Genomic DNA, 12860 nt, shown 5'->3' with positions numbered 1-12860 from the left:
AATCAACCAACAAAGAGACATTGTTAAATCAGATTAGCATTTATTGTCAATCCCTGTGGCAAGAAAGAACCGCAGTTTTCTTGTAAAGGAGACAGACCGAGAGACAGGCAGTATGTCAACAACATTAGCGGAAACGCCAAAGCCCACCCCCTCCCCTCAAAAGAGGACCAAGAAGGAGAAGTTTAGCAAATATGAAATGACATCGTCGTGTCAATGGATCAATGGCCGTAGAGTCATTTAGCGGTGCTGAGCAAGAACAAATTGTTTGAGCAAGCAAATCAATTCGATCTGCCGGGCCCCAAAGAGGCCATGTCTGTTTACGCTCGGCCAATAGAAGCTAAAAGGACACTGAGAGAATGCATACTTGTGATGCAGAGTGACACACACAGACACACACACACGTACACACAGACTGTGAAGCTTTTTCCTGGGTGTCATTGGCATTAAAACGCAGCACAACGAAGTGCCCATGACACGCTTCAATGACTTTTATCATTCGAGCCTCTGGTCTGGAAAGAGCCAGAAAATAGACAGGACGTTTTTTATGTTAAACCCCGACCTTCAGAACACGGTGAAAACTTTTAGTAGACCTTGCATGAGCAGGTGGTTTGTAGCAGTTTTTTCTCTGCCCTTCGCGATCGTTGAAAAAAAGAAAGAAAGGCAGTCATACACTCAATGATGAAGGAAAAAGAACACGAGCCATGGTCGGTGGTACCCACCTATGGGGAATGAGCACCGACTGAAAGCAATTTGACTGGGTTACGTTTAATTGGGACAAAATCACCCACTTTTTCATAATGAACCCACTCACTCTACCTTTTTAACAATGTGTGTCCATTTTCCCAGCCTCTGTGTTCCCTGGCTCTGATTAGGGGCATATTTTCCCTGATATGATATGATTAAGTGGGACCTTTTCTGTGGCATTTAAGATGATAAAATGTGAATCTCTGATCACTGTCTGAATCTCCCATTTAAAAACATGGCAGTATGTTTAATCATTCCCAAACTGAATTGCCTTTTAAAAATGTGATTCGTGCCAACCCCTGATGGCGTGTCGAGGCTTCGTTTAAATGCATTTAAAGCCAACCTTAGCTGTACCTGCTGTCGACCGCCTGAAGGAAGGACGGTGTCCTGGATACAATAGTTATCTGACACAAGATTTGAGATCTTTTCATCAGAGAAACTAACACTGTAATGTAGGGATGCTTTTGTGTAAATTATGAATAATAATAATTTATGTTAATATTATGAATTATTAAGTAGTAGTGAGAATTAAGAAAATAATTCGATGTCAAACTGTTAAATGGAATGGTAATGAAATTAAAAGAAAGGATAAATTGCATTTGAGAGGCAGTGTCTATAATGTTAATGGACCTGTTTACAAGTGGAAGACATCTACTTCTTTTCATTAAAGTAAACACAACAATAACCGTATCTAAATAGAGGTTAATTCCATGTTAAAAGTCTGTTTCTATAACATACACATAAGACACATTTCCATTGTCAATTTCATGTCCATGGGTTTTGCTTTCCCTTCATACCATATGCCATTTTCCCCAACATCCTTGGTGCCAATGCTGCTGGAAATCAAAGGCAAAATGTAAAAGATATAGAGGAAATTGGAAGCTCAATGCCAAATTTGCCTTGTGTATGCACACAAGAGATTTATTTGAAGGTAAACTCCACCATTTTCCACCAAAGGATAATTCCACAATTTTGTACATCATGAGTCTTAAAAATGACTTATCTAATTGTCTACTGTAGGTTTGTCAGAGCCACGCTGGAAAACAGTACCTGCTGCTGAATGAAAACTCCTCCTATTTATTTGTTCTCTCTGCTGTTGTCCTAATCCAGTGGTTCCGTACCCCTTCAGACATTCAATCTCCAGCCAGCGTAATCTATAGATTTGTGGAAGATTGCATTGTGAGAGGCTCTCTCTTTAAACAAAGATGACTTTTGTAAGGTCATTTTCACAATGACGTCATTTTTCGCGAGGATCACAAACTCTGCTTGTAGTCATAGTACCACCATAATGACAACCTAGATATATTTTTGTACTTCTATCGGCTTTGTTTTTTAAACTATACTCATACAAGATTGCATCTGCCGTGTTAGTGTGTAGTCCATAGCAGTAGTCCTCCTTCGAGTCCCACAGCCACAAATGTGACGGTAATCACATAATATCGTATAATTGGTGACAGCAAGGACACTGGGACCACTGGAGCCTCATTGATGAGGACATGCAGACGAAATTCAGTGAGTGGAGAAAATGAGGCGTGTCTTATGTTTAATTAAACAGTGCCAAAAGAGATGTGGAGTTCCTCAGGGAACCCGCTAGGCCCTCTCCACTTTAATTAACAGTCCGATTAAATCAATGACTGGAAAACTGCAAGTAAACAACACTGACTTTCTGTGTCTATGAGATGAAGATGCATCCGTCTCTGATGATTACGGAGTGACCTTCTTGTCCTTTTAGTTGATGTGGTTGAGAAATATGGAGTATTGTTAAGAGACTGCATTGGCCTGGGAATTCAGCATAATTTCCTGTGTCTTTCTGACATAAAAATGTATATGCTCTCATGATTTTCAGTCAGTTGTAAAACTGCATTACAAAGCAGCAATGAAAACTGAAAAGAAACTAGTTTGTCTGCTTGGACAGTCTTTTGACATCCAAATGATGTGTGTGCGTGTGTGTGGTGAATGGGTATACACCAGTTACAGTAGTACAGAGACAAGTGGCTCGTGGCATTGCTTCTCTGCCTTCTCTTTGTGCCTTACTGTCTCTAGGAGCTAAGGGAGGCATCTAACCCACCATCTCCAGTGCACCCTCACCCCCCCACACACACACCCCACCAAAATCCAGCTGTGTCAGACCTCAGAACAAGCTTTTGTTGCCGCCGGAGCTACTTCTGCCCACATCTCCCCACCAGTCAAACAACAGAGCTCCGGGGCCACCTCTGTTCCGTTGACAGGGCCCCTGTTGTGTCACCGCGCTCGGAAACCCAACAGATGGCTGCCGCGTCGCCGCCCACGTCCTCTGTATTTACACTTCCGCCGAACGACCGGGGCCACAAGAAGCTTATGACGGCAAAATCAAATCTGATAGCAGATGCGGTAGACATCCTACGCGGTGGACTCATGCCTCAAATGATGTTTACATCCACGGAGAAGTGGTTCTCTCCACAGTGTCCATAGTGGTATATGTTTTCAGTCCCCGAGGGACTGGTGAGTACATAGCCCCTGCTGCGGGAGTTATTGTTGGAAATGGCTGGTTATCTGCTCATTTCCATATTTGCAGGGTTTTTTTAGTTTTTTTTTTATAGTATTTTTCGACAGTGTCAAGGGATTATCTTGTGTGCAGATACAGTGTGTCAAACCAAAAGGCAATCTTCCTCTCCCTGTCTCCTTGTGTCTTTCAGTTTTTTTCTCCTCCATCCCCTCTTCCTTGCTCTTTCTCACTCTATCTCTCTGTTGTGACATCCCTTCAACCCTCCTAACACACACACACACACACACACACACACGAACGCACGCATACACGGCACCGCTCCGCTTCGTGTGTTTGGTCTTCAGGCTGCAACTCGCCACTCAGTGCGTCTTTCGCAGCTCGCTAATGTTTTTCATTAGAGTGTGTGTCACTCCTCAACTGTTCTGCCTCATCCAGTCTCCCCCCCCCCCCCCCCCCCGAATAAACAACCAACTTCATTTCCATTATTTTAGTCCTCCCCCAGCACTGCCCGCTCACTCCCCCCAACACCCACCCACCCACCCCTCTCTTGTCAGCAACTTTCTCTCCCCCTTGGAATTCAATTACCCCCACTGTTGTGTTATGATGTCGGGGTGTCAGTCGATGACGGATTCATTATCTCAACTGGCTGCTTGACGCAACTGTCGCCTCAGTCCATGGGCTTGTTCAGCTGCTCGGTTACGCCGCTGTTGCTGCTGCTGAATGCCTTTTCTTTCTTTTGCAAGTAGCGCCATTCCTCCTCCTTCTCCTCCTCCTCCACCTCCTCGTCCTCCTCCTCCACCTCTGCTGTGCGTTCATTTCTAACACGAGTGTTTGTCACGTCCTGCGGTTTAGCTCACAGATGGTCCTCCTCCCTCCTGACTTCTTTGGCAGCGTGGTTCTCCGTGCGCTCCGCACAAACAGATAATCGGGATGGTTTGGGCTTTTGTTTGACGGGGGGTAGAGGTTACACGTCTGAGCTCAAGGCATCAGAGATGATCTACTCCCACAAAAGCATGGATAACTCCCGAGCAACACGTTCGAAATCCCATGCAGCATTCATTACTACACAAGGAGATTTCAAAAGGTGACAGGCCCACTTTGTGTGTTTCAACCTCCTTGACAAGATAGTGATCAAGTGTTTTATGCTAAAAAGGGAAAACCTTCACTTATTTACTCACTGGGAGCCTTGATGGTGTTTCACAGTCATTGTTGCGAAAGTGTTATAAATATTTTGTGGTGAATTAATTCTGCATACATCTTATGCAGATGAATCGAAGCGATGCTTTGGGATTTCATATCTGAAAGTCTTTTTCCTTCTTATTTTCCTTTCACCAGATAATAGATTCAATTTTTGGGGGGGTGGGGGTGGTGAGGGAGGGAGCCCCTTTGAAGCTGATGTTTTTCAGCCGGGCAGTATTTCTGGCTATGCCGGCAACGAGGAAGGAGGGGGTGAGGGTGGGTTTGCTAAGGGTAAGTGGGGTAGTAACGGGAGGCCTGCTCTACTCTCTGCCGTGCATTCATTAAGCACAAGCGAAATGTCATGTCATGTTCCTCTGACCACAGGTGGAAGATTTGCTCCTTTTTTTCAGTGGGTTGCATCATTCAAAATGAGAATGGCATTGCCATAATGAGTAGTCGCTCTGCATGGAACATGAAGTTGTATTTCTAAAAAAGAAAACTGATTTGACTCATTCTCTGGTGCCATCTCTCTCTCTATCTATCTCTCTGTCTATGTCTGTCTCTCTCTTTCTCCCTCTCTTTTCCCTGTCCACATTAACTGCAGGTAATGAGTTTGGCCATCCAGAGTGGCTGGACTTCCCCAGGCAGGGGAATAATGAAAGCTACCACTATGCCCGCCGCCAGTTCAACTTGGTGGACACAGATCACCTCCGCTACAGCCAGCTGTATGCTTTCGACCGTGACATGAACCGCACGGAGGACAAGTACGGATGGCTCGCTGCCCCGCCGGTAAGAGCTCACACACTCCAACACACTTCTGTGTCCTCTCTCTGTCTTTTTTCTCTCTCTCTCTCTCTCTCTCTCTCTCTCTCTCTCTCTCTCTCTCTGTTTTTGTCTCTCTCTCTCTTTCCCTCTCCATTTGCTCTCTCCCTCCTGTTCGCTTTCCTACTCTGTCTCCCTCTGTCTCTCTTTGTCTGTCTGTTCTGGCCCCCTCCCCTTCCACTTTCTCTCGCTCCATCATCTTCTCTCCCGTCCTATATCTTTCTCTTTCACCCCCACCCCCTTGGTTTATCTCTCTCTCCCTGTTTCTTACTTTCTCTCTCCTAACACAGGCTTACTCTTAGTCATACTGTTACACAAACTGTACCAACAGATGCACTTACTGTCCTGAGATGAACCATACTGAGGACAATAGATAGTTTGATTGTCCCTCACACACACACACACACACACACACACACACACACACACACACACACACACACACGCACACACCATGAACCATACTGAGGGCTGATGATAGTAGTCAGCCTCTTGAAAACATGACACACCTATGTACTCACATGCTCGCCCATACACACACACACACACACACTTACCAGCAGTAACCCACAGGCAAGCTGAACCATGGGACAATGTTGGGGAAGGCTGACTTGCTGTCCTGAAAGAGCACATTAACATGCAGACAGGAGTTCGCAATTTTTTTTCTGATTTGTTTGTGATCAAAATGGCAGATTTTGTGATGGTGATTTCTACAAATTCACAAGAAATTTTGTAAAAAAAAATGTTCTCTTTAAACTCCACTTAGACTCTACATATACTAGAAAACAAGTGAATGAGAGATACAATCATAGTACATCAGACAGGTTATCTATATTCATTTTTTGATGTTTTAATAGTTTTCTCAATAGTATTCTAATATTTATGAAAACTTTCACAACCATGCTACCAGAATTGAATTGAAGTTTAATGAAATAAAATGAAATAAAATGCCATGCCTGGGTTTGAACCTTTGAGCTCTATTCCACGATCATAAGTTCTTGTAAATATTCTGAACAGTAATCATGAGTTATCCTCTCCTGCTGTTTAAAGAAAACTGAACTGTTCTTACTTTGCCGATATTCTACTCACTCAAATTACTCTTCAATAGGCCTATGCATGAATTTAGAGGCTATTATTTAGAAATGCCATCTCCGTGCAAGATGAAAGGCTGAATAAACAGTCAGACGCAACAATATGCCTTAAATTTAATATCATGTTTGAACACTATTTACAATTTCACAATTGAATACAAGGCAGAATGTAACATAATGTATAAGAAGATCACTTAATTTAACTAATGAGATAACAGTTAGAGATCCAGCTATGCCGTGAACCAACTACATCACACACCAGACACCAAACGAGTGGGACATTAAGCAGTGGCAACGGTTGAGGCAGTCCGTGCATAACCTTAAACCACCATAAGGAGGCTTGAAGTAGTTGCAATTTCACATCCAGGCTTATTTTTCTGCAATTTTCTGCGCAATTTATTCAAATAGGAAAATATGCACCAACGCACATTTTTTTGGGGCGTAAATTGCTGATTTTGCATTAAATTCGCAAATTGTTGAATTACGAAAAAGTGGAGGGACTTGTAAAAGCGTGCTGTGGCACTCCCACTCACACGCACCCTGACTCACTCACGCTGGTATAAGTACTGATAACAAGGCGGCGCACCTGCATGGCAGAGGCAGCCTCAAACACTCTTGAACCGACGCGCACCGCATTGACTTCACGTACGTACTGGCTTATTGTTCTCCCTTTTGAGTAAACACAAACATTCCCTCTCGCTCTCTCTGCCTCGATTTCTCCCCTGCTCTCTCTCTCTCTCTCTCTCTCCCCCCTTTTCTCTCTTTCTGTTTCTTCCATTCTCTCTGTCTGTCTCTCTCCCGTGTGCGCTCCAGCACAGGAGGCTCGCAGGCTCTCGGTTGTAAGAGTTCAGCACGCGCTTGAGCAATGCACAGAATCCAATCCATTTCCATTTTTCGAAACGTAATTTCAGCCCGACTCACGTCAGGGGAGTCCATGGCTGAGAGAAAGCAGTCTGACGCTGGTGTGACACTAACCGCAGAGACAGTAATGGGATCATGCAGGCCTGTCGTGTGTGTGGTGTGTGTGTGTGTGTGTGTGTGTGTGTTTGTGTGTGTGTGTGTGTGTGTGTGTGTGCGTGCGTGCGTAAAGGAGAGAGGGAGGGACACTGTTTGAGAGAGAAAGAGATGCAGACAGAGAGCAGAAAGTGTGTGTGACTCGGGAAGTGTGTGGTTGTGTAAATGTAGATGAGTGTCTGAGCAAGATAAGATTTTGCACTCTGTGTTTGCAAACGACACAGAGTTGGAATAGGGCACAATGTTGTGTATGCATGTGTTTATGTGTGCATGCGTGGGAGTGGATTTTCACGTGTGTCCTCATATATAAATGGGGGGGGGGGGGCGGATTAGGAAAGGTAAGATAGGATGTAATCGACTCAGTCCTATCTTGATTGGCTGCACAGATTGCGACTGGCTCTCCTTGCATCAGATGGGGTTGACCTTGGCTTCTCCTTTTCATCTTCGCATCTTAGGCCAGACCAGGCGGAAAGGAGGAGAGGTTGGAAGGAAGGATGGAAAGAAAGAAGGAAGGAAAGAGGGAGGATGGGAATGGTAGAGTCGAGACTCATTTTTCCACGTTAAGGCAACAATCGGTGTCGTGTCCCGACCTTGTGCTCTTGTCAGTCACACGGTGTGCTCTGGGAACCAGCTCTCGCTGACATGAGTGCACGAGTGAATGAGCTCACTAACACGTGGGACAGACAGAGAGTTAGTGTGTGCTCTGATAGATAGAATAAGCTAGTGAGTGGAGCACTCACATGTATACACACACACACACACACACACACACACACACAAACACACACATTTCACACACTTATGACATAAAGTGCACTAGGAGTGAATACAGCTGGCTCATTATACTTCCAGTTCACACACACACACACACACACACACACACACAAGCACGCACTTGAGCATCTTCACGGAAGATGTGTGTCCGTTGGGTTAGGTAAAATGTAAGTGTTTAAGGCTGGTGCTGTAGTTCCTCTCCCTGTGCTCTGTATCAGAGACAAATTCATCTCCTATCTTTCTCTCCCCCCTTTCCCTTTCTGCTAATGATCCAACATCAGCTGTTCAAGGAGACACCGAGGGAACACTTGGAAATATAATGGCTTCTTTTGCCCTGAACTCTGTGTGTATGTGTGTGAGCAGGAGAGACTGTGTGTGTGTGTGTGTGTGTGTGTGTGTGTGTGTGTGTGTGTGTGTGTGTGTGTGTGTGTGTGTGTGTGTGTGTGTGTGTGTGTGTGTGTGTGTGTGTGTGTGTGTGTGTGTGTGTGTGTCTGTGTGTGTGTCTGTGTGTGTGTATACAGCGTGTCCATGTTTGTGTGATCGTGTGTGTTTGTTACCTCAGGAGTACGTTTAAAAAAAAATTATTTTCCTTTTCGAAAATCTACACACGCAATGATTCAAAGACTTCTCTTTTCTTTCACCTCCCTCGTTCTTTCCCTCCTAATCCTGGGCAGGGTGTTTGGGGCGGGCCAGTGGGCGGCATGGGCAAGGCGATAACTCTGAATCGCAGGCCGGGCAGAACAAGGAGGAAGGGTGGGTGGGTGGGTGGGGGGGGGGGAACATACGGGGACTTCACTTAGATGCAGCGATGTGTGCCTGGCACTTTGAAGATGCCTCAGCAGCAGGCTTCAAAGGGGGCAGACCTTGAACGCTAACTGCAGAAGCCCCCGTTAGCGCCGCGATCACATCGGCCCCCGTCGCTGTGTAAACTCGCCCCGCCGCCTAGCCAACAATCACCAGCCTGACACTTGTGCCCGGCGCTCTGTGCTCTCTCTCTCTCTCTCTCTCTCTCGCTCTCTTTCTCTCTTTCTGTATCTCTTCCTCTCATATTCCATCTCATTCTGTCTCTCTTTTTTTACTCTTACTCTCCCTCACTTTCTGTATCCTTCCTCCCTGTCCTCTACCCCCTCCTTCTCTCTCCTTCTCCTACCTCTTGATCTCTCATTTCCTCTCTCCATCTCTCTCTCTCTTTCTCTCTCTCTCTCTCTCTCCCTCCCTCCTTCAAACCTCGCAGTCACATATTATAATCCCACTGTAATGAGATGCGACTCAACTGTGAGCAGGACAATGCAGGCAACACAACACAAAGCCCCAGAGAGCTCCTGCTTTTGACAGTTTTCTGTGGGAAGTCGAATGTGGAGACATGCTCTTTTTTTAAAGGAGGTGGTTGTCAACTCAGACCCCCCTATCCTCCTCCTCACCCCCCCGGCTCCCAGACCTCTCCAGCGCCCCCCACCCCGTGAAGCCCCCCGACCTCCTCTGTCTGCTCGTCCAAACGTTGCGGCCCCTTATCTCTCCCGCTCAGTAGCGTGTCTTCCGCTCCCCCAAATTGGCCGTGGGGGACGGCGAGCTAAAAATAGGGGCCGAGGGTGACATTGATAATCCCCGCTAATGGCACGTTAGCGGTTTCACTCTCCGCAGGAATCTGGCAGCTGATTCACATTGAGGTGCGGAGAACTGGCTGCGCGCGAGCACTCCATTGGCCCCAGACGTTTTCGTTTTATTTATCTATTTATCTATTTATTTGTTTTGTAACAGATTGGTGCATTTGTCCCCTCAGAATAAATCAGGAGGCGACATGTTTCTAATGAAGCCTTTCAAAAGTCACAGTTTTAGCGGTAGCCGCGTAAATCAAGTTTTAATGGTGTGACGTGGTTCTGTGCTGCACCTATGTCTACTTGAAGTCTTGCACATACTGACATCTTCTCCAGGAATAGTGTATTACCCTGCGGAGCTAAATACACCATGTCAGTTGCTCTGCAAGCACCTTTGCTATTTGAGGTGATGTTAATACATGTCTTCACATTGGAGCAAGCTTAGCCGTGCATCACGTGGAGTCCTGTTACAGTGCAGACGCACTGCACTAACGGGTGCATCTGCCTCACGTAATCAAACAATCAGTGAGCGTCAATGAAGGGGCGGTGAGCGAACAGACTGAGAAAATAGAGTGCAGGACTTACTAATGGACAATGCCTCTGCAAGAAAGAACCACAAAGCAGCTCAGGCAAAGCACTATCCCATAATAATAGATGCAGCTGTGATTGGGATTCAGTTGCTTTAATACAGCCGAGGTCGGCAAGTTTTAGTTAGGTTGGTCCTGAGAAGCGCATTTCAATAATTGGCTGCTGCAAACTCTCATAATTTGCATCCTGAAATGGAAGGAACCTTGGGGAATATTCATTTGAATGTATTCACTGGCTATTCAGTTGTAATTATTTGTCTGTGTATAATAGATTTATTCAGGTAGGAAGGAATCTTCCCCAACCCCCCCAAAAAAATTATATATATTTTTTTCTAATTTGAATGAATTTCCGGTCTAGTGCTTTATACAGTGCTATGGAAATGTCCAGTCTTGTCCCAGACAATCATTATAGCATGGTCAAAAGCAAGCGACTGAACTGTAAAAAAATTCAAAAATGGTTTCTCTCATTTAATGTCATACATATTTATAGTTTGGCTGCTTGGAGATGTACTCGTTTAATTCCTGTCTGCTGTAAAAAAAAAAAAATGCTGTAAAAAAAATCCATCCTTTCATCCATATGCAGGCTTTTGTCAGCGCAAGGCACGAGGGGGACAAGGTTATCGTCTTCGAGAGGGCCACCACCATTTTCATCTTCAACTTCCATCCCACCAACAGCTACCAGGACTACCGCATAGCTGTGGAGATGCCGGGAAAGTATCCTTTGCTCGTCACCGTCTGGTGTCGGTGCTCAGTCACGGCTGTAAATAACAAAGGGTTCCACATTAACAGTGCACTACCAATAGGTAAGAGTATCAAGGCAAATCCAGTTTATATCCGGTTTGTATTTTTGGGTGGGTAAAAAAGGTTTCGACAAGGACATTATGTCTGCTAATTGTGTTTTGCATTAAACCCTCAGTAATTAAAATGTTTTCGATACAGTTCAGGTTGACCTCGTGTAACAGTCAAGCTATATACTCAGTGTGCTGTATATCTGACAGATGTCTAATTGGTGTTTTATTTTCCAAGTTCAGATGCTGATTAACAGTCTGTTTATGTGTGGGCCTTTGTCTGCCTCCACGGTGGGTCTACTTGATCAAGCACTCGAGCGCTATTTCATGCAGGTGTTTGTGTACACAAACTCGGCAGGTCTCCGACGGTATTTACATTGATGGATGCCCCAGACGGTCAGAGTTGCCTAGGATGTGTCACGTTTGGTGGTCCCCGGCTTTAAAACACCCATCAGCCAGGCTCAATCTCGCTCAATCTCCTCTCTCTCATTTACATTGTGGCGTGTTCTGAAACCCCAAGCGCGAGACGCCGATACAGACAAACTAATGGTGTGTCTGTCTGGATCCATACGCTACTGATGTTTCTAGTTGTCGAACAGTGCGGAACCCTGTAGGTCGAGTCCCATACCTCATCTGCAATCTTCACCCACTAACCCAACCCCCACCCACCCCCATCCCCCTACCCCTCTGTGCTGAACCTATAACCTTGGCATTGCCTTTTCTGTGCTCCTCCAACTCCCAGAACCGATGTGGAAGTGTGAGTTTCGTGAGAGGAGGTCAGTCATTGGCTAACGAGGTCCAGAGCTGAGAGCTCCTGCATGTTTAATGCCCAGGGCTGACAGCCATGGAGCCTGGATGACCAGAGTGTCCTTGAACATGGCGTTTACCTTGGAGGCTTTGAGGACTTCAAGGATGCATCCCATGAAAAAAAAAAAATTGAGAATTTGAGATGAGGTTTTCGACAACGGGGGCCAAAGCCGTATATTCTAGGGGCCACAATCACATCAAGTGCAGGTTCTGAGAAAAGCGTGTGTTGTGCAAAGCGTGGTGTAGTGATGTAGTGCCTGTCTCTGATGTCTTGGGTTAGGTTCTCACAGGTCAAAGAGACAGTCCCCTCTCTGAAATGAAAAAGAAGTGAATTATCTCAAAACTTTTTTTTCGCGCAGTAGCTCTGCCTTGGGAGCAAAGTTGAACAGAGTTTCAAGGTTCTGGTTTTAGCTTGTTTTTCTCTCAAGTGAAAAAAGAAGGGATGCCAGCCAATATATTCCAGTGGTGGTGGTCAACCTGGAACAATCCATGCCCATGGCATTTTACCATGAAGGCTATTTAAGAAAAAAAAAACAATGTGTATGATTGGAGGAAGACCGGGGAGGCAGAATCCGATGCAGTTTTTTCTTTCAGCGCGTGAACTTGGGATTGTTTATTTTTCTCGTGGGCGATCCCAGCGTCATTTTTATATATGTAGGCTAGCTTTCATGTTTTATTCATTTCCAGCGCAAATCCTACCTCCTGGAAACCTTTTGATGTTTAAGGAGATGTCCTCAGATATTGATAGTTAGGAATGAGAGAGGGATAGAGAACGGGAGAGCTGGAGAGACTGAGAGAAAGCGAGGGAGAGGGAGAGAGGAGAGAGGAAACACGCAAATAGCTCAAAGGGCAAAGCCAGAGTCTGTCATTAATACAGAGGAGCAGTAAACATGGGTGTGCATCTGTCTATGATCATTTGTATGTGTGTGTGTGGTGTGTGTAAGTGCGTGTTTCTGAGTCTGTGTTTGTGAGCA

The 12860-nt window shown here is 45.4% G+C and overlaps 1 protein-coding gene across 1 annotated transcript in view; it reads left to right on the top strand.

Moving 5' to 3' along the window:
* gbe1b (glucan (1,4-alpha-), branching enzyme 1b) overlaps window positions 1-12860 on the top strand; it is a 106955-nt gene that overhangs the window by 61642 nt on the left and 32453 nt on the right. Inside the window, exons 13-14 of the mRNA XM_031573017.2 lie at window positions 5013-5197; window positions 10875-11005. Coding sequence (XP_031428877.1) covers window positions 5013-5197; window positions 10875-11005 — 316 coding nt within the window. The remainder of the gene's footprint in view (window positions 1-5012; window positions 5198-10874; window positions 11006-12860) is intronic.

Source organism: Clupea harengus, chromosome 9 (genome assembly GCF_900700415.2).
Source record: "Clupea harengus chromosome 9, Ch_v2.0.2, whole genome shotgun sequence".
Classification (NCBI taxonomy): domain Eukaryota; kingdom Metazoa; phylum Chordata; class Actinopteri; order Clupeiformes; family Clupeidae; genus Clupea; species Clupea harengus.
The sequence above is the reverse complement of the archived record's forward strand: the minus strand, read 5'-3'. Positions and strand labels throughout refer to the sequence as shown.